The following is a 19,557-nucleotide window of genomic DNA, read 5'->3' as shown; positions in this document are numbered from 1 at the left end:
GCACTAGGAGTGTTGCAGGCTCTGGTAAGGGCACCTGAAGGTTTTGGTCCTGGCAGCTACAAAAGTTCCTGCTGCTTGGATTTTGCTAAACTGTTGGTCCCAAGACTATCTTTCAGTGATGAACTCATAAGCTAATTGGCTGCAACTTAAGAGCAGTGTTTTCTTTGCAGTTTCCCCCTGGTGAAGGTTCTGTTCTGCCACTGTTTTACAGACCTTACTCTTGCCTCCTCTTAGTTGCTGATTTTAAAGCAACAACTGAGCCTGCTTTCCCAGTACAGCCCATGACCGTTCAGGAGGTGGAAGCAAACAGAATCATTGCTTCAGACAACAGAGTATGGGCAATCAGCACATTTCAGCAGTGGGGCTAACAGCCTCGTTGCTGGGGAAGCTGAACTGAGTGCCTTGCAGTTTATGGTGCAATTTCAGATAACACTCTCAAGTCCCTTTTCCTTTGAGTCTATGCTAGAGCTCCCCTGGCACCTTTTACAAGGGCAGAGCCAAGAAGGAATTGACAGATCATATAATCCTTCCTCCCTCTGCCTGAATACATCACCTGCAGTGTATTTCAGCCTGCTTTGGCTGCTTATGTTTTAAGGCAAACACAGCCTCATGCTGCAATCTGTTTGGACACCTTTGCAGTTGTGGAACTTTGCTTTCCCTTTGGGTGTCTTTCCTGCTGCTTGCTCTTTTGAGGGGGGCAGCACGACACTGAGGATGTGCTCTTCTGTGTGGTTCTGCCGTAGTTTACAGGCAGAGTAAGATCACAGAATTCCAGAATGGTGCAGGTTGGAAGGGATCTCAGAAGAACATTGAGTCCAAACCCCCTGCTAGTGCAGAGTCACTCAGAGTAAATCATACAGGAACATGTCCAGGCAGGGTTTGAATGCCTCCAGAGATGGAGACTCCACAACTTCTCTGGGTAGTCTGCTCCAGGGGTCTGCCTCCTTCAAAGTAAAGCTTTTTTCCCTTATGTTCATGTGGAACCTCCTGTGTTCCAGTTTGTGTCTATTGCTCCTTCTCCTGTCACTGGACACCACTGAGAAGAGTTTGTGTCCACCTTTCTGACACTTGCCCTTTAGATGCTAATCAGCATTAATGAGAACTTCCCTCAGGCTGCTCTTCTCCAGGCTAGACAGTCTCAGGTCTCTCAGCCTTTCCTTGTAAGGTGGACATTCCAGGCCCCTCAGCATCATCTTGTCTCTCTGCTGGACTCTCACCAGTAGTTCCTTATCCTTTTTGAATAGGAGAGCTCAGGACTGTACAAAATACTCCACATTAGGGCTCCCTAGGGCAGAGCAGAAGGGGAGCAGAACCTGCTGGCCACACTCTTCTTAAAGCATCCCAGGACACCGTTGGTCTTTTTGGCTTCAAGGGCACACTGCTGGTGTTGTCCACCAGCGCTCCCAGGTCCTCTTCCCCAGAGGTGCTGGCCAGGATCGGCAGATAGCATCTTCCACTCTTAAAGAGGAGCAGACTGGGCAGTTGTGATCCCAGTACGCTCCTGAGTTGCTCTGCTCTGACTCACGGCTATTTCACATTTTGAAGAGTGAAGGAAGAGGCTTAGGTTGGGCATTAGAAGAATTGTCTTCCCTGAAAGGGTCCCCAGTCACTGGAATAGGCTTCCCATGGAGGTGGCTGAATCCCCATCCCTGGAGGGGTTTCAAAGAGGCCATGGCTTAGCACCACCCTGGGCAGAATTAGAGAACAGATGAACTGGATGATCTTAAAGGTCTTTTCCGACCAAACCCGTGCTGTGACTGTCTCTTTGTTACCCACATGCAGGACCACATTTGAACCTTGCAGCCTGTCGCGGGCAGCTCACCGGCGGTTGGTGCCAATAAATGCCGGGAGCACAAAGCGCAGAGGAACTGGGGGGCACAATCTGTCTGCCTCCTCCAGCACTGCCCCTGGCAGCCTCTTTGCTGACGGGCGCGCAGCCGGCCCGCGGGACCTGCTCACCCCTGCACAGCTTGGTGGCTGCCCCGGACACAGCTGCCCTTGCCGGGCCAGCCCAGATGAAACTTCTCCCCCGCGCTGCCCCTCCGCCTGCCAGCGAGACCCGAGCCTGTCCTAGCGCGACGGGCACCAGGCGGGCGCAGGGGCCAGGCCGGCTCCGAGCGGCCCCCGCTGCCGCCCCCGCAGCGCTGGGCTTTGTCGCCCTCTCGCGGGCAGCGGGAGGCGTTGCGCCTGCCGCCGGGCACCGGCAAGAGGGACACAGGCTCGGGCGGGCTCCCCTGTAACCGGAGCAGCTGAGACCTGGGCAGGCTGGTGAGTGGGGCAGAGGGAACCTCATGAAGCTTGACAAGGGCAAGTGCAGGGTTCTGCCCCTGGGGAGGAACAACCCCTGCACCAGTGCAGGTGAGGCGTGACCTGCTGGAGAGCAGCTCGGTGGAGACGGACGGGGGTGCTGGGAGACGTTCCTGGTGAGCCAGCAGTGTGCCTCTGTGGCCAAGGCAGCCAGCGAGACCCTGGGGTGCTTTAAGAAGAGGGTGGCCAGCAGGCTGAGGGAAGCTCTCGTGCCTTCTGTTCTGCCCTGGTGCGGCCACATTTGGAATATTGCATCTAGTTCTGGGCTCCCCAGTTCAGGAGAGACAGAAAACTACTGGAGAGAGTCCGCAAAGATGCCGAGGGGACTGGAGCATCTCTGTGAGGAGCCCTGGAGTGGTGGAGCCTGGAGGAGAGCAGCCCCACAGGGGATCTGATCAATGCTCAGCAGAAGCTGAAGGGTGGGGTGCAAGAGGATGAGGCTGGGCTCCTTTCAGTGGTGTTCTGTGACAGGACAAGGAGCAAGGGGCACAAACCAGAACGAGGGTGGTTTCACTTGAAAGCAAAAAGAAACACTCTGGTGTGAGGTTGCTGAAGCCCTGACCTAGGCTGCAGACTCTCCAAACCTGCCTGGACATTGTGGTCCTGGGTGACCCTGCCTGAGCCGAGGGGTTGGACTCGATGATCCCTTCCAACCCGTACCATGCTGAGACTCTGTGCTCGCCCTGGCGGTGAATGAGATCCCCTCCGGCTCTACCCTTTCATTACCGGATCACCCCAGGCAGCTGCCCGGGGCCCCGCAGGAGAGCGGCTCCCGCGGCGGCGCTGTCTCGGCTTCCCGCAGCCGCCAGATGGCGCCCGGGGCCCCGCAGGAGAAAGCGCAGCGCCGCCCCGGCCTGCGCCTGCCGCCGCCCTGGACCCACGGCCGGCTGAGTGAGAGCTGGCTTGTGCCCGGGGCCAGGGCAGCTGCAGCTGGACCCACGGCCGGCTGAGTGAGAGCTGGCTTGTGCCCGGGGCCAGGGCAGCTGCAGCTGGACCCACGGCCGGCTGAGTGAGAGCCGGCTTGTGCCCGGGGCCAGGGCCAGCAGCTGGACCCACGGCCGGCTGAGTGGGAGCCGGCTTGTGCCCGGGGCCAGGGGCAGCCGGCCCGGGCCAGCAGCGTGCGGCCAGCAGGAGCCGCGCAGGCGTTGCTCTCTGCGCTCAGTGCTGCTGAGGCCGCGCTTGAGTGCGGGGTTCAGTTTTGGTGCCCGCACTACAAGAAACACACTGTGGTGCCAGAGCATGTCTGCAGAAGGGCAACAGGACTGATGAAAGGTCAGGAGAACAGAGCTGGTGAGGAGAAGCTGCGGGACCAGGGGATGTCTGGGCTGGAGGGGAGGCCTCATTGCTCTCTACAGCTTTCTGGAAGGAGGCTGGAGCCAGGTGGGGGTCACAGGACCACAGGATATCAGGGGTTGGAAGGGACCCAAGGAGATCATCCAGTCCAACCCCCCTGCCAGAGCAGGATCACACAATCTTGCACAGATCACAGAGGAACACATCCAGACAGACCTGGAAAGGCTCCAGAGAAGGAGACTCCACAACCTCTCTGGGCAGCCTGTGCCAGTGCTCTGTGACCCTTACAGTAAAGAAGTTCCCTCTTGTGTTGAGGCAGAACCTCTTTTGCTGCAATTTACACCCATTGCTCCTTGTCCTGTCCCAGGGAGCAGTGAGCAGAGCCTGTCCCCTCCCTCCTGGCAGCCTTCAGATACTTATAAACATTTATCAAATCCCCTCTCAGTCTTCTCTTCTCCAGACTGAACAGCCCCAGGTCCCTCAGCCTCTCCTCATCAGCCATGCCCTCCAGTCCCCTCATCATCCTCGTAGCCCTCTGCTGGACCCTCTGCAGCAGATCCCTGTTCCTCTGCAACTGGGGAGCCCAAAACTGAAGCCAGTAGGTGAGTTTCATCTCCCTAATAGAAGTGATGAGAAGAAAGGTCTCAAGTTACATCAGGAAAGGTTTAGGTTGGACATCAGAAGAAACTTCTCTGAAAGAACTCTCAAAGCCTGGCACAGGCTGCTCAGGGAGGTGCCTGAATCTTCATCCCTGGAGGGGTTTCAAAGAGACACAACTGTGCTGAGGCCCAAGGGCTAGCACCAGCCTGGATAGAGTTAGAGAATAGTTGGACTCGATGCTCCTAAAGGTCTTTTCCAACTGGAAGCACTGATCCTGTGATTCCATTATTTAGCCTGTTGCCAGAATAATGCCCATTTAATGCTGCACTGATGAGCGGGGGTGAGGAGGACAGCTGTGGGGCAGACCCTGGTTTCTCCAAGAAGAGCAGTGAAGCCTGCCTGTGTGGCAGCCCTGGTGTGCCCTGCCTGGCACCATGGGCTGCTGGTGCTGCTGCAGACATGGGGTGGTGGTCAGGGGATCCCCACACTCGTGAGGGTCAGGTGAGCTCTTGGGAAAGACTTCTGGGAACTGACAGCAAAGGTGCTGGTGTGCAGGGAAGGCCATGGCAAGGAAGGGGCAGCATGGACTGGCCTGTGGGGCTGGCCAGTTTGCAGTGTCTGCTGGCATAGCCAGACACGTTGGCATGTCTGAATGCAGCCCAAGGCCACCATGTCCTTTGGTAAAAGAGAAATGGTTTGGGGCAGCCCAAAGCACTGTTGTTGGGAAGCAAACACACTGAAGAGAGCTCATTGGGTGCTGGGACTTTTCCCCAGCAGCTGGGCTGTCACGGCCTAAAAGACACATCAGAATCTAAACCCAGGAGCAAAGTAGCCCTGCAGGACCCTTTCTTCTGTACCCTGCACCCCGGCTGCCTTTGTCAGCCTCGGGTTTGTCCTGTCACTGCAGCACACGTGCTCCATCAATTAAGGTAGAACCTGGTGTTGTCTGGAGCTATCCTCAGCCCTGCTGTGTGAGTATGATTCCTGTGATAAACAGTGGTGCTTCTACTTTTAGACGTGGAGAACATTTCTGCCCCATGTAATACTGGTGGCCAACAAGCAACAGGTAACCAGCCACAAGGCATGGCAAATGGCAGCTGCCTTCCCACAGCAGCCTGTCTGAATACCAGTAACATTTCTGCTCTCATTCTACTCTGTTCAGTGCTCTTGGGCTTTGTAGGAGCCCCACATCAGTGCTGCAGCACTTGAACAGCAGATAATGAGTTCTTACCAAAGGTCTCCTCAGGACCTCTCCCTCTATCGACCCACGGGTCTCCGTGGGCTACAACTCAGAGGTCCCTTGAATTGTTTTCTTTTCTGTTAGGAACAAACCTTAGAGGAAATCTTACTGTGGCCCTGAAAGCTGCCTTTTTTCAGGAACAGGAACGGAACAAGGATGTTGACACCCCGCCAAAGTGCATTATTTTTTTGTAAACCAGGCAGAATTGGCCAGCATTTGTGTTTGGTATGCAAATGATTTTTGAGAGCGTTCCAGGTCCCCTGCAGATGCAGAGTGAGAAGAGGAAAAGACTCCTTTTGATCAGCAGATGAGTGAACTTCTGGTCTGAGGAGGCAGCCTAACTTCTCCTAGAAGGGCTGGAGATACAAGAGCACAGATGCGATGGGATTGCAGAGGTGCTTCACGTGGAGAAGGGCTGTAGCAAATCTGAGAACCTGCCTTTGGAGGTGGTCATTGAAAGGCCCTTCTTTAGCCTCTGGACCACCTGCTTTGCTGGCCAATCCTACTTCCTTGGCAGCAGTGTTCAGAGAGTTCAGGCTGTACCCCTGCAAACAGAAAGACGTGTTTAGTATGCCGTGCATACCAGCATCTCTGCACCAGTTCTTTGGCTTTCCTTTGTCAGAGGCATCAGAAACTCAAAAGCCCTTTGGGACGAAAGGGAAACTTTCTTTGAGGTGGTCCAAGCTCCATGTCAAACCATCTGAAGATTTCTAGCAGCTTTGTCTCGGGTTGTTTTTGAGGCAGCAGCCAGCGCAGCACAAGGTCCTGTTTCTGGTGGTGGGAAGGAGCATTATCATGTGCACCACAGCAGATCCTGCTGCACTCGCTGAATCCTAATGTGCTCGCCGGGCACAGCCATCAATCCTTGCCTTTTACACAGGGAACTAAACAAGCCACAGAGGAGGATGAAACACTTTTGAGGAACTCTTATGAGCTGGATTTCAGTTTCCTTGGGCCCTGCTTAATGAAGGGTAACCGAGGGTAAATGAACAAAGGGTATTTCATTGGAGTAATGCTTTCTTAAGAGGAAGGAGGAGCACCTGACCTGCAGTTTGCACGTTCCCCCATAGACCAGCTGCAGCAGGGCTGATTTACAGATACTCAGGGTAGTGGGAGCTGCAGATGCTTGGTGCTTCACCTGATCAGGTCACTATCACCCTCTTTTCCCAAAGGAAAAAGGCTCTGAGACGAGTGTTAAAGCTCATCACTTCAGTAGGAAATCATAGAATGGGTTGGGTTGGAAGTGACCTCCAAAGCTCATCTACTCCAACCCCTGTTACTGGATAGAAGTGCAGAAACAGATGGCAGGAGTGGGGCTTTCTGTTGGACTAAAGAGGTAAAACCAAGAAAGAGAGTTGCTGTGGAGGCCTTTGGGTCATTTGTCTTTTCCCTTGTTGTGTGTGGTGCAGAGCATAGCACAGCCCTCTTGTTGGGTGGTGCTGCTAGACTCAGTTGCAGTTCCTGGCTTATGGATACAGCCTTATTCCCCAGCAAAGCAGCGGAGGGCTACCAGGGAGCAGAGACCTGTGCAAGGGTCCACATGGAAGGATGGAGGCTGGAAAGCAGAAACAGAGAAATTAGCTCTGTTTGGTGTTTCATGGCTTAACTCTGCCATTTTGCTGGCACTTGTGTCACAGATCACAGACAACTCCACAAAAATGACTGCCCAGCTTTCCTTCTCCTGCAGAGGGGAGCACAGTTAGCCATGTCTTATAGCTGGGCCGAGGGAGAGGTTACAGCAGGGGAGAGAACTCTGGGCATCCAAGATGAGGAGCTAGGACAGCGATGCCTGGACAGCTGCCTAGGGACAGCTGCAGGGTAGCCATGCAAACATACTGCCTCCTTGAGTGTGACCTTGGCTGCTGTTTGATCAAGTCATTGTCTCTGATGGCTTTCTCAGTAACTGGAGTGCTTCCTTTGGTGGTGCTGGGCACTGAAGCACGTTTCCTAGTGTGGGGAAAAGCTGAGATCCCCACACACAGAGTGGGCCAGGAGAGAGGAAGGAATCAGAGAGAGGGGATGAGCCAGTGATGGAGGAGGAGCTGGAATGAGAATATGTCTCCACTGGCATGGTGGCATTAATGTGTAAAGGTGGAGGTGGTGAATCCTGAGAACAAACAGACATCTCCTCTAGCAATACCTCACCTATTTTTCCTTCAAGAGGCTCCTTGTGAAGGCCCTGAAATGATGATGTTGGGCACAACAGCTCCTCCTCTCAGTGTTTATCTCACGTGAGCTAATTCAAGCCTTCACTGTGCCTCTGGCACTCCTCACCAGCTTCCTGAGCTTCAGGGGTGACACAGGTCACCATCAGATCCACCAAAGATGGTGTGTGCTGGAGCCTCAGCCGGTTGGGTGGGCTAACTGGAGTAGGGCTGAAGCTGTAAGAAATGCTTTCTCAGGGATGTGTTGCAAACCAGGGAGAAGCAATCAACCAGATCTTTTCTGGGGATGCTCCTAGACCAGGCAGTCAAGAGAGCCATCACTCTCTGTAGCCCTTGTATGGCTGTCCCCCTGGCTTGTATTCTGCCTTAGAAGGAAGCGTGTGTCTTCCTAAGCCACCCTGGCTTCTCATTCTGCTCTTCAAATGTTCTTCAAATGCCTCTTGAAGGTACCTCACACAGATGCTTTGGTTTTGTTTTTTTCCCCTTCTTCTGCTGCCCAGGGTGTGGACAGGTTCTTAGGGCTTCTAAAGGTCATATTCTGCTGGAGGGGTACCCCCTGAACGCACGATGTGAGTGGACTATTCACGTTCAAGCTGGATTTAACATTGAACTAAGGTAGGTCATACTGACTTTCAGCCAGCACTGGTTTGGGGTGAACACTGGGGCGTGTGGATAACTAAGCCCTGGTGCAGTGGAAGTCCTGCCACTGCTCTGCGTTTGGTACCTCAGCTCTTTCCCCTGGGTCTAGCTTGTGATGGGCACCCACTGCACAAATTATCAATGTAGTGCCTGCAGTTCCCCTTTAGGATGGCTGGACACTGAGAGTCACTCCGATGTGGGGCATGATGTGTCTTTCTAGAGGTCTCCTCAAGACCTGGACACCAAAGCACCCAGTCTCTACCAGACTGAATGAAGACAGTCTTGGAAGAAGAGCTGTAGGAACATTTTGATCTGCTGTCTTATGCCAGGAGAGAGCTGCCTGTGGGACCTTTGGCCTATACTTTCCCTCTGAGATTTTTCTTTGACTCCTCTTACCAGCCCTGTCCTTTCCCAGCCCCAGCTGTTCCTCTTGCCATTCCTATGTCTGCCAGATGTGATCAGCTCTCCTGCCAAGTCGTTGCTCCTCTGACCTGTGGGTGCTTAGACCCCAATGCTGATTTAGGCCTCAGGCTCACAGTTCTCCACTGGGTGTCCTGTCCAGTGAAGAAAAGCCCCAGCTGGGGGCAGTTGACACTTTCCACTGCATGGAGCAGGGATACCCCACAGGCAGCAGGAGGCTTGGCAGGAATTACATTCCAATGTCGTTCAGTATCTTCAGCAGTGAGCTGGACAGAGTAGACTCTCAGCCAGTTTGCTGATGGTACCAAACTGGGAGCAGTGGCTGACACCCCATCAGGCCATGTTACTATCCAGCCACACCTGGCCAGGATGGAGAGATGGGAAGAGGGGAACTGTCATTTGGCTGGATGTGGGGATCCTGTGCAGGTACATCATGATGGATGTACCCATCTCTGGGTGAGCAGCCAGCTGGCAGCAGGTTAGCAGCCAGGTGGCACCAAGCACAAGGTCCAAGGAATGAGGAAAGGCTGTTTTCAGCAAGGACTGTGTGGTGAGCTGGACTCACTTGAGGGCAGGGATCCATCCAGAAGGATCTTGACAGGCTTGAGAAGTGAGCCAGTGCCAACCGCAAGAGGTTTGACAAGTCACAATGCAAAGTTCTTCAGCTGGATTGAGCCAAGCCCAGGCAAAAATCCAGGCTGGGTGCAGAGTGGGGTGAGAGCAGCTCTGAAGAAAGACACTTGGAGGTGTTGGTTGCTGAGCAGCTCCTGAGGAGTCAGCAGCGCCCTTGTGCAGCCCAGAAGGCAGCTGTGTGCTGGGCTGCAGCCAGAGGAGTGTGGGCAGCAGGGCAAGAGAGGGTGTTCTGCCCCCTGCCACCCTGCAGCTCAGGAGACACAGGAGATAGCCTACAGGGTGAACACAGAACATGAGGACCTCTGTCTACCTCACAAAAGGTAATCCTGGAGTGTGTTCTGAACCAGCTGAGCTTTTTAAGGTAGGCTATCTCAAAGGTGGCCATTGAGGTATCCCAGCAGTTAGGTGCTGTGGAAAACTGGTTTGTGGCATCTCAAACTTCTCCTTCAGGCCCCTGCTACACAGAAGGCCAGGTACAGCTCAGGGTGCCAGAGTTATCCTGCTGGGTCTGCCATCCATGCTGAGAAAGGTGGAGATCTCCTGGATGCTGGCTGCTCAGGGCTGGAACACACAGCCAGCGTGGTGCCGAGTCAGCACAACTGCTCACAAAGCAGCTCCTGTTTCCATTCTCTCTCTGCACAGCTCCTGCCTGCTGCCACTTTGAAGACTTGCAAAGGCAGGCTGGGGGCTTTGTGGCACAGATGGGGAGCAGAGTGATTTGTCTCTCCTGCTGAGACAGGGCAGGAGAGGTCTTAGGAGCACAGATGAATCTTCCTGCTTGCCACACAGTCCCCCAGGGCTGGCTCGGCAGAGGTGTCCTGATGGCTGGTGCTCAGCTGCTGCTGGTGGGTTGTGCTCTCTCTGTCAGGCTGTGATGTACAGGCGTCCTCAGCCCCAGCCATGGCAGGGTCACAGCACAGCAGCTTTCAGTCCTTTTCTTCAATGCCTCGGCAGAGATGCAGTTGTAAGTATTTTCCTTTGGCTGGAAGCTTTCCTCAGAGGGGTTGGAGAATGTCTCCACGCTGTGGAAACTGAAGAAATCAAGACAGCACATAGCATTCCATGTTGTATGTGATGACCTGTAGCACTGAATTGCCACACTTAGTTTCATAATATCCAAGAGAACTGAGACAGTTACAGTTTTCATAGGATCACAGAATGGCTCAGAGCTCATCTCCTCCAGCCATCCTGCTGTGGGCAGGGGCACCTCTCAACTAGACTTAGCTGCTGAAGGCCTCATCCAGCCTGGCCTTGAATACCCCCAGGCAGGAGGCAGCCACAGACTCCCTGGAAAGCCTGTTCCAGAATCTCACCACCCTCCTACTGAAGTTCTTCCTCAATTCCCATCTAGCCCTGCTCTGCCTCAGCTTCAAACCACTCTCCTTTGTCCTGTCTCTAGATACCCTCAGGAAAAGTCCCTCTGCAGCCTTCCTGCAGGATCCATTCAGCTATTGGCAGGCAGCTCTAAGGTCCCCCTGGAGCTTTCTCTTCTCCAGGCTGCACACTCCCAGCTCCCTCAGCCTGTCCTCATAGCAGAGCTGCTCCACCCTTTGGATAATCTTTGTGGCCTCCTCTGGACTCTTTCCAGCAGCAATGTGTCCTTCTTATGATGAGGACACCAGACCTGGAGGCAGGACTGGGGGTGAGGTCTCAGTAGATCAGAGTAGAAGTGCAGAACCCCCTCTCTTGCCCTGCTGCCCACACTCCTCTGGCTGCAGCCCAGCACACAGCTGCCTTCTGCGCTGCACGAGGGCACTGCAGCAACCAACACCTCCAAGTCTCTTTCTCCAGAGCTGCACTCAACCCACTGCACTCAGCTTGGATTTGCGCCTGAGCTCGGCCCAACCCAGCTGCAGGACCTTGCAGTGTGACTTGTCGAACCTCATGCAGTTGGCACTATGCTACTTCTCAAGTGGCTTCACAGCCAGGGGGCAACCGAGGTCATTGCTCTGTCTATACCTGGGATTTAGACAGCAGCAGCCCTGGTACTCTGGAGAGGGTCCTGTCTCCTGGGCCGTAGTAACAGCAGCATAGATGTTGAAAAGTTAGGCAGGTTTCCTGAAGTGCCAGCTCTGATGTTAGTGAATCCCATGTCATCAGTGCAGGCTGACCGCTTCTCTGCTAAGCTAACCAAAATGCAGGACAAGACCTCCTTGGCCTTTCATGTCTTCCACTCTGTTTGCAAACCCCTTTGAAGCAGAGAGGGCAAACAATTAAAACCAACACGGTGTGTATGGCTCTTTTCCTTCTGTGTCTTCCCTGGCTGTACTGCTTGATAGCCTCTTGGTTCAAAAACATGCTCACCTTTCAATCTATAAACAACACTGCTGCCACCACTGAGTCAGCATCCCAGAACCTCTTACAGAATGTGGAGTTGTTTGGGCTGGAGAAGCCCTCTAAGACTATTCAGTCCAGCCATTGATGCAGCAGCACCATGGCCACATGGTTCTTGATCATCTCCAGGGATGGAGTCTCCACTACCTCTCTGGGCAGCCTGTTCCAATCTCTGGCCACTCTAGCAGTGAAAAAGTTTCTTCTAATCGCCAACCTAAACCTCCCCTGGTGCAACTTAGGACCATTTCCTCTCCTCCTATGACTTGATACTAAGGAGAAGAGAATAACCCCCTCCTCACTCCAGCCTCTTTCCAGGGAGTTGTGGAGAGCAATGAAGTCTCCCCTTTTCTCCAGGCTGACCAACCCCAGGTCCTTCAGCTGCTCCTCCCCAGCCCTGTTCTCTAGACCCTTCACCAGTTTTGTTGCCCTTCTCTGGACCTGCTCCAGCCCCTCAATATCCTTCTTGGAGTGAGGGCCCCAAAACTGCACCCAGTACACAACCTGTGGCCTTACCAGTGCCTAGTACAGGGGAACAATCCCTGTCCTGGTGCTCCTTGGCCACACCATTGCTGCCCCAGGCCAGGATGCTGGTGGCCTTCATGGCCACCCGGGCACATGCTGGCGCTCACATTCAGATGCTGTCAACAAACCCCTCCAGATCCTTTTCCACCAAGCAGTTTCCAGCTGCTCTGCCCCTAGCCTGGAGCACTGATGGGGTTGTTGTGACCCAAGGGCTGGACCTGACAGCATTTCCTGTCACACCAGATCCAAGCAGCAGAATTCTCACTTCTTCTCTTCTGTCCTTGCACAGAACCTCATTCCCATTAGAAAGGTGCAGAGAACTGGGCAATGGTTTTGGGGTTGAGTGAAGATGAACTGTAGCCTCCTAAGTGTGTTAAGGATGAATGGCTTAATTTGTATTGCTCTGTAAGTTCCATCAGGGTAGGCCCCTGTGATATGTTCTGCTAGTGAAAGAGTGTTTTGAAGATGTAGTGTATAACCTGATGCCTGTGAGGATGTCTCTGGTAAGCCTGACAGAAGCAGAAGTCAGCTCATGCATTTTATCCACAGCTAAGTTGAATTAATCTGTCTGCAATGCACATTTAAAGCAGATGTCATTTTGTTCTTATTCCACATTCCAGCAGATGAGTTAGAGAATGAGAGGCCCTGCTGCATTGATGCAGCTGCCTGTGACTGCTCATTCATTTCTCTATGTGCTCCTGATGCTCTAAACTCAACTGTATGATCTGAACAAGGGTGACTGAGTCAAGAGGCCTCTTAAGTCAGCTCTGGAGCCATCAAGGAAAGGTCATTTCATGTAACATGGGGCTTCCCTAGCATGGAGACCTGAGTCCAAGGAAGGAAAGAGCAGGCAATGGGCTCCACTACTCCTTTGCTACTTCAGACTGTGAGATCCAGCAGTGGATCCAAAGCTTGTCTCACCTCTCTGGTGTAAAAATGCAGTCTTTGCAAGTCCCTGAGCCCCCGCTGCAACAGGCAGCATAGGAGACTCATCCTGATCCCAAAGGTGGCTGTTGGCAGTGCTGGGAGCTCTGGGGCAGGCTGAGCACAGAGCTAGCTCTGTTTGTGAAGCATTCTGCTGAGCAGTGGCCTCTCCTAGGCCCACACCTCCTCACCTGTGTCTGCCATGGGCCCAGCAGCCCTGGCCATGGCTCTCTCTCCAGAGGCAGGTGGTGTTCCTGTCTCCCGTTCCTGCGGTATGCCGCACATTCAAAGGGCAGCACACAACATCGCTGCTGATGGGCACAAGCCTTGCACGCTGCCTGGATCACAGTCGGGAGAGGCTTGGAATTATTCTCTTCTGCTCTAGCTTTCATCCCTTCATTCTGACCTCGGGCACTGAGGCTTTATCCAGTTTTGCTTTCTAGTACAACGTGCTGCAGTGTTTCCTCATCTCTTTCTCTGCCTGGTTCTACTGCTGTTACATCCCTGAGCTTCACTCGTACCCCTCATTGGCCACTTCTGACCATCCCAATGTAAACAGCTTCTGAGCCTTCTGAGCCTTGGATGCCATTTCTTGCAGTACTCAGAGCTTTATTCAGGGGAAGTAGAACAACTTTTACCAGACAGCCACAACAGGCAGCGTCTGACCCTCGGTGAAACTTGTAGCAGTGTATGCAATGCATGTGAACAGGATGTATGACTTCAGTCTAGCCTTCACTGCTCTGCCACTTACATGTTCTTCTGGAGCAGCTGTGTAGAGCTGAGCTGGCTTCTGGGCATCATGCTGCAAAATAAGAGATGAAATGAGGAGGAGTTGGTGTGATTAGGGACCTGTTGATTCCCGGCTTGGGGGTGGAGGGGAGGCACTAATGTAACTAAATAAACCCCAGTCAGGGTGCAGAGAGGGGAGCGTCGAGCCTGCCTGCCTGTCTCTCTTCCCCTAGGTTCTCCATGCTGAGCCTGGAGTTCGACTACATGTGCCAGTACGACTTCGTGGAGGTACGTGATGGGGACGACCTGGACAGCAGAGTCATTAAGAAGTTCTGTGGGAATGAGAGGCCAGCTGCCATCCGAAGCACCGGCTCTTCGCTCCACATCCTCTTCCAGTCCGATGGATCCAAGAACTTTGATGGATTCCATGCTGTCTTTGAAGAAATCACAGGTAAAACGAGCCCCAGGGGGGGTTCTCATGAGATCAGTGTCACTAATCTCTCTCCCTGGTTTGCTTCATTAAAAACTTTCATGCTGTGCTGGCAGCAGCAGCTTACACCAGGGCAGCACAGGGGAGTCTGAAAAGCCATCGGGTGGCTTTTGAACCTGAGGGCTGAATTCCTTCTGCCTGAGTGAGGAACAGGCACGTCAGGCAGCACTGAAAGGCTGCTGCTCTATGAGCTTTCTGTTTGAATGGGAGGACTGAGAGCACGGAAGGAAGCAGAGGAAGGGGCGTGTGTTTGTCTGCAATCGCAGGGTTGCTCCAGGCTGCCTGCAGGAGCAGGGTCACTCTCCCTGAGCAAAGCTTCACCATCAGCTGAGTGAAAACGCCCTGATGTGACTCTTGTGTGGGCTCGTGTATCATACAATCAGGGCACAGAGCCCAGAGTCTGTACGAAGAGCAGACTATTTTCTTCAACTGAAGAAGAAGAAAAAAAAAGAGGCATTTCTCCTTCTGTGACGAGCTCAGTGTTATGAATGACAGAAGCAGGGCTCCAGAATTCTTGTGGCTTTGGTAGTACTCGGTGCTTGAGTCCCCCACCCTGCTTCCCATCATTTCTTTCTGGCTGCAGAGTAACACTGGAAGTGTAGCTGGCACCTCATTTTGCCCCTTCTCCTGGTGCATCCTTGTTCCCTTGCGTAGGGAATGTTGGTCAGATCTGTCACAGTTCAGGCACAGCAGGCTGAGCAGAGTCTGCAGCTTTGCTCTAGGCAAACCCTGCAGGATCTCTAATTTGCCTTCACCTGCTTCCTCTACACCTTGCTGAGCCACATCTCTTGACATCATCCAGGGTGTATCTGGCTTGGGAAGTTCAGGTAGTTTCTGTAACCCTTCCGCAAAGTGGATCAGCTGTTAGCTCAGGGCTGTCAGCAGCATCCTGCCAGGTGAGTACAGTGCAGTGCCTCCGGGCGTAACCCTTACTACCTGTTGCACGTCAGGAGCAGTTAGCTGTGAACAGCTCGCTTGGGCTGGCAGCAGGAGAGGCGACAGAGCAGCAGCGGCTGCGGCGGGTGAGGGCTGCCTACACTGCGGGAGCTGAGGCTGTCCATGCGGTGGGAGCTGCTTCCCCGGCCCGGCAGAGAGCACTTGGTATGCAAGCGCTGCGCCGCGCTTTATTTCCGCCCCATTTTTAGCCCTAATTATTCCGAGGCTGGGTGGCTGCAAGTGTGGTAATCCACACACAGCACGTTGCAGAGGGCTTCTTAGAGTGTGTGAGGAGCTCTTACTGTGCACTTCATTATGAGGCTGTTCTGGCCCAGTGTGAAAAGCTTTTAAAATGCTCCCAGCGTCTTTGTATGCGGAGCATTACCCTGGCCAGCAGGACAGCTTAGGGGAAGAATACAGCGTGCATGGAGCAGGACAGAATGAGAAGCAGAGGCAACACAGCACCGAAAGCTCTGGCAGCACACTGCAAACTGAGACACTGCTCCTCAAATTTCCCTCTGTGCACAGCACTGTGGAAAGGCTGAGATCCCTGGAACAGACTGCAGAGAGCTTGGTAGAGCAGTTCCCTGTGCTGCAGATGACAGCAGCAGCAGGTGCTGCTTACAGGATGTAGACCAGGTCACGGAGGTGATCTGATGTCCCCCAGCACCACAGTGGTGTAATGAAGAAGGCTGAAGAAGCATCTTGTGCTGTCAGACCTGAGTCCCTTCCCTTTTTGTCTCCCTTCCTCCGAGCTCCATGCTGGCTGTTGATTCTCAGCTCACTGAAGCAGGGGTCCTGCCCGCACAGAGGTCATCGCTTTGGCTGCCTGGGAGGTTCTGTTGCCACGGAATAAGCTGCAAAGCTGATAGCCCCTTAGGGGAGGTCACTGCACCTGGAGCTAGCAGAGGACAGTGCCACACTACTCGCTGCACTGCCTGCTCTGGAAGCAGCTCTAGTTCCCATCCCATTCCCAGGGTCAAATGGCACCCAGTAATTGGCAGGAGTGACTAAATTCCCCCTAGCAGACTTCAGATGGGGGGCCAGATGGGGAGAGTCTCTCAGGGATCAGATGTCTACTGGATTTAGTCAGATAAAAGCCTGTTACCAATTTCAGAAGCACTTTGCTTTGTGTACCCCCAAGCTAGTGATCTTTGACACAGCCTTTGGCAGTGCTGTCCTGTGTTGTTTGACTGGAAATCAAAAGAGGAGGATTTAGTGCTCCTGAGCATCAGCCATTTTCAGGGACAGTGTCTGGCACTCACCCTCCTTCGCTTGGACGTGCTCACTGTTGCAGAATCAGGAGACAAAGCTGAAGGTGCCCTGGCTTCAAACCATCAAGTACAAGATGTCAGCCTAAATAGGGTTGTCTGCTTCTTCTTATGTCAGTTTGATACAGTACCATTGCCACATCTTTATTCCCTGTAACAAATGAATTTCCTGTCCTTAGTCCTGAATGAGACCTGGAAGTTATTGGTTGCCCAGCCATAGAATCATAGAACCATAGAATCAACCAGGTTGGAAGAGACCTCCAAGATCATCCAGTCCAACCTAGCACCCAGCCCTAACCAATCAACCAGACCATGGCACTAAGTGCCTCATCCAGTCTTTTCTTGAAGACCCCCAGGGACGGTGCCTCCACCACCTCCCTGGGCAGCCCATTCCAATGCCAATCACTCTCTCTGGGAAGAACTTCTTCCTAACATCCAGCCTATACCTACCCTGGCACAACTTGAGACTGTGTCCCCTTGTTCTATTGCTGGTTGCCTGGGAGAAGAGGCCACCCCCCACCTGGCTACAATGCCCCTTCAGGTAGTTGTAGACAGTAATAAGCTCACCCCTAAGCCTCCTCTTCTCCAGGCTAAACAAGCCCAGCTCCCTCAACCTCTCCTCATAGGATTTGTGCTCCAGGCCCCTCACCAGCTTTGTTGTCCTTCTCTGGACATGTTCCAGCACCTCAACATCTTTCTTGAATTGAGGGGCCCAGAACTGGACACAGTACTCAAGGTGTGGCCTGACCAGTGCTGAGTACAGGGGAAGAATAACCTCCCTTGTCCTGCTGGCCACACTGTTCCTGATGCAGGCCAGGATGCCATTGGCTCTCTTGGCCACCTGGGCACACTGCTGGCTCCTGTTCAGCTTACTATCTATCAGTACCCCAAGGTCCCTTTCCTCCTGGCTGCTCTCCAGCCACTCAGTCCCCAGCCTATAGCGCTGCTTGGGGTTGTTGTGGCCAAAGTGCAGAACCCTGCCATGTATGAGTTTCTCTTACATCCCCACGTGAAATCTCCAGAGAAATCCATGTGGCAGCTATATACTTTTTGTCTCTTGCCATCTGGATGGAAGATGAAGCAAAATCTTTTCAGGGAAGACTGATGATTCTGCTCTGGGTCATTCCAGACTGCAGCAGAGGGAGTGCTTTCAATATAACAAAAGACAACCTCAGCACAGGTGCCCCAGGGCAGGTTCGCTATGCCTGCAACACTCGATGGCTGCTGCAAAGATTCGTCTGGAAGTAATTGGTGTTTAGTGTGGAAAGACAAAACTGTTCTGTAAAGGAATTGGAATGCAGACCCTGCTAGCAACGCTCATTTCAAAATTTAATCCAGAAGTTACCAAGCAAGTCTGGATGGTTCTTTAAGATGGCAAAGAGTATGTTTTGTAGCCAGCCTGAGCTGAAGCTGAACTGGTGTGCTTGCTCTCTTAAGATAGACTTGAAGCAGGGCACTAGATCCTGAGACACTCAGGTGCTGGAGATGCTTAAATACTGGCTCTAAATCTAGAGATTTCAACTCTACTTTCTGACTACTAAAACTCACACTCAGTTTGGAAAATAATCTAAGTGGAACTGCTTTCTTTATCTGTCTTTCTAAGGGTCAGTGCTGCTCTAGCTGCTCATCTCACCACAGAGCAGGCAGACAAAAGTTGCCTGACTTACTGCAGGGTGGGATTTGCTGGTGTTAAATGGCACCACTGCACATTCTAATAGTCACTTGTCCTCATTTGGACAGGTTGATCTACATCACTGCTTGACTTGTGGTGTGCAAGGGCCTCCTTGGCAGGCATGGCCAGTCAGAGCTTCTTTAACTCAACACCAAAGAAGTTCTCAGGGACAAAGCAACACTCAAAGTCTGTGATTCTGTGATTCTTTAATGTAGATGAAGCTCTGAACACTGTTGGAGCTTGCTGTGAATTATTATTCTTCCACAAACCTTTCTTACCACTTGACTGCAATTAAAGGAAGTGTTAAGAGTGAGTGAGGAATGTGAGGAAAAGAACTACCCAGCCTTGTAGTTATCCACTCTTCACTATGAAAGAAGAGCAGAAGGCTTTTGGATACACATTAGGCCCTTTACTGTGTCCTAGAAATAAAGCCTCATAGGGGTTGGAAGCGACTTCCAGAGGTCATTGAGTCCAACCCCCCTGCAGGAACACCCAGGGCAAATCACACAGGAACACATCCAGGCAGGTTTTGAGTCTCTCCAGAGAAGGAGACTCCACAACCAATCTGAGCAGCCTGCTCCAGAGCTCCAGCACCCTCACAGTAAAGAAGCTTTCCCTCGTGTTGAGACAGAACTTCCTGTGATTGAGTTGATATTCATTGCCCCCTGTCCTGTCACTGAGTACCACTGACAAGAGCCTGGCTCCGTTCTCCTGACAGCCACCCTGCAGAGATTTGTAGGCATTGCTGAGGTCCCCTCTCAGCCTTCTCTTCACCAGACATCTTAACTTTATCCAGAATGTGTGCTGAGACACAGCCATTGTGAGGAAAGCCAGACAGGCCTCAGTCTACCAGCGCCTCTTGAACCTTAGAATCATAGAATCATAGAATCAACCAGGTGGGAAGAGACCTCCAAGATCATCCAGTCTAACCTAGCACCCAGCCCTGTCCTGTCAACCAGACCATGGCACTAAGTGCCTCAGCCAGGCTTTGCTTGAACACCTCCAGGGATGGTGTCTCCACCACCTCCCTGGGCAGCCCATTCCAATGCCAGTCACTCTCTCTGACAACAACTTCCTCCTAACATCCAGCCTAGACCTCCCCTGGCACAGCTTGAGACTGTGTCCCTTTGTTCTGTTGCTGCTTGCCTGGCAGAAGAGCCCAACCCCACCTGGCTACAGCCTCCCTTCAGGTAGTTGTAGACAGCAATAAGCTCTGCCCTGAGCCTCCTCTTCTTCAGGCTGCACACCCCCAGCTCCCTCAGCCTTTCCTCATAGTATTTGTGCTCCAGGCCTTCCATCAGGTCTGTTGCCCTTCTTTGGGCACCTTCCAGCACCTTCACGTCTCTCTTGAATTGAGGAGTCTGGAACTGGAGACAGTACTC

The 19,557-nt window shown here is 52.9% G+C and overlaps 1 protein-coding gene across 3 annotated transcripts in view; it reads left to right on the top strand.

Moving 5' to 3' along the window:
• Positions 1-19,557, top strand: part of PAMR1 (peptidase domain containing associated with muscle regeneration 1) — a 63,827-nt gene that overhangs the window by 14,531 nt on the left and 29,739 nt on the right. For all 3 annotated transcript variants that reach the window (XM_064152330.1, XM_064152325.1, XM_064152319.1), the window contains exons 4-5: positions 8,106-8,220; positions 14,040-14,257. In XM_064152330.1, the coding sequence (XP_064008400.1) occupies positions 8,106-8,220; positions 14,040-14,257 (333 nt within the window). The remainder of the gene's footprint in view (positions 1-8,105; positions 8,221-14,039; positions 14,258-19,557) is intronic.

This window comes from Pogoniulus pusillus, chromosome 1 (genome assembly GCF_015220805.1).
Source record: "Pogoniulus pusillus isolate bPogPus1 chromosome 1, bPogPus1.pri, whole genome shotgun sequence".
NCBI classification, from domain to species: Eukaryota; Metazoa; Chordata; class Aves; order Piciformes; family Lybiidae; genus Pogoniulus; species Pogoniulus pusillus.
The sequence above is the reverse complement of the archived record's forward strand: the minus strand, read 5'-3'. Positions and strand labels throughout refer to the sequence as shown.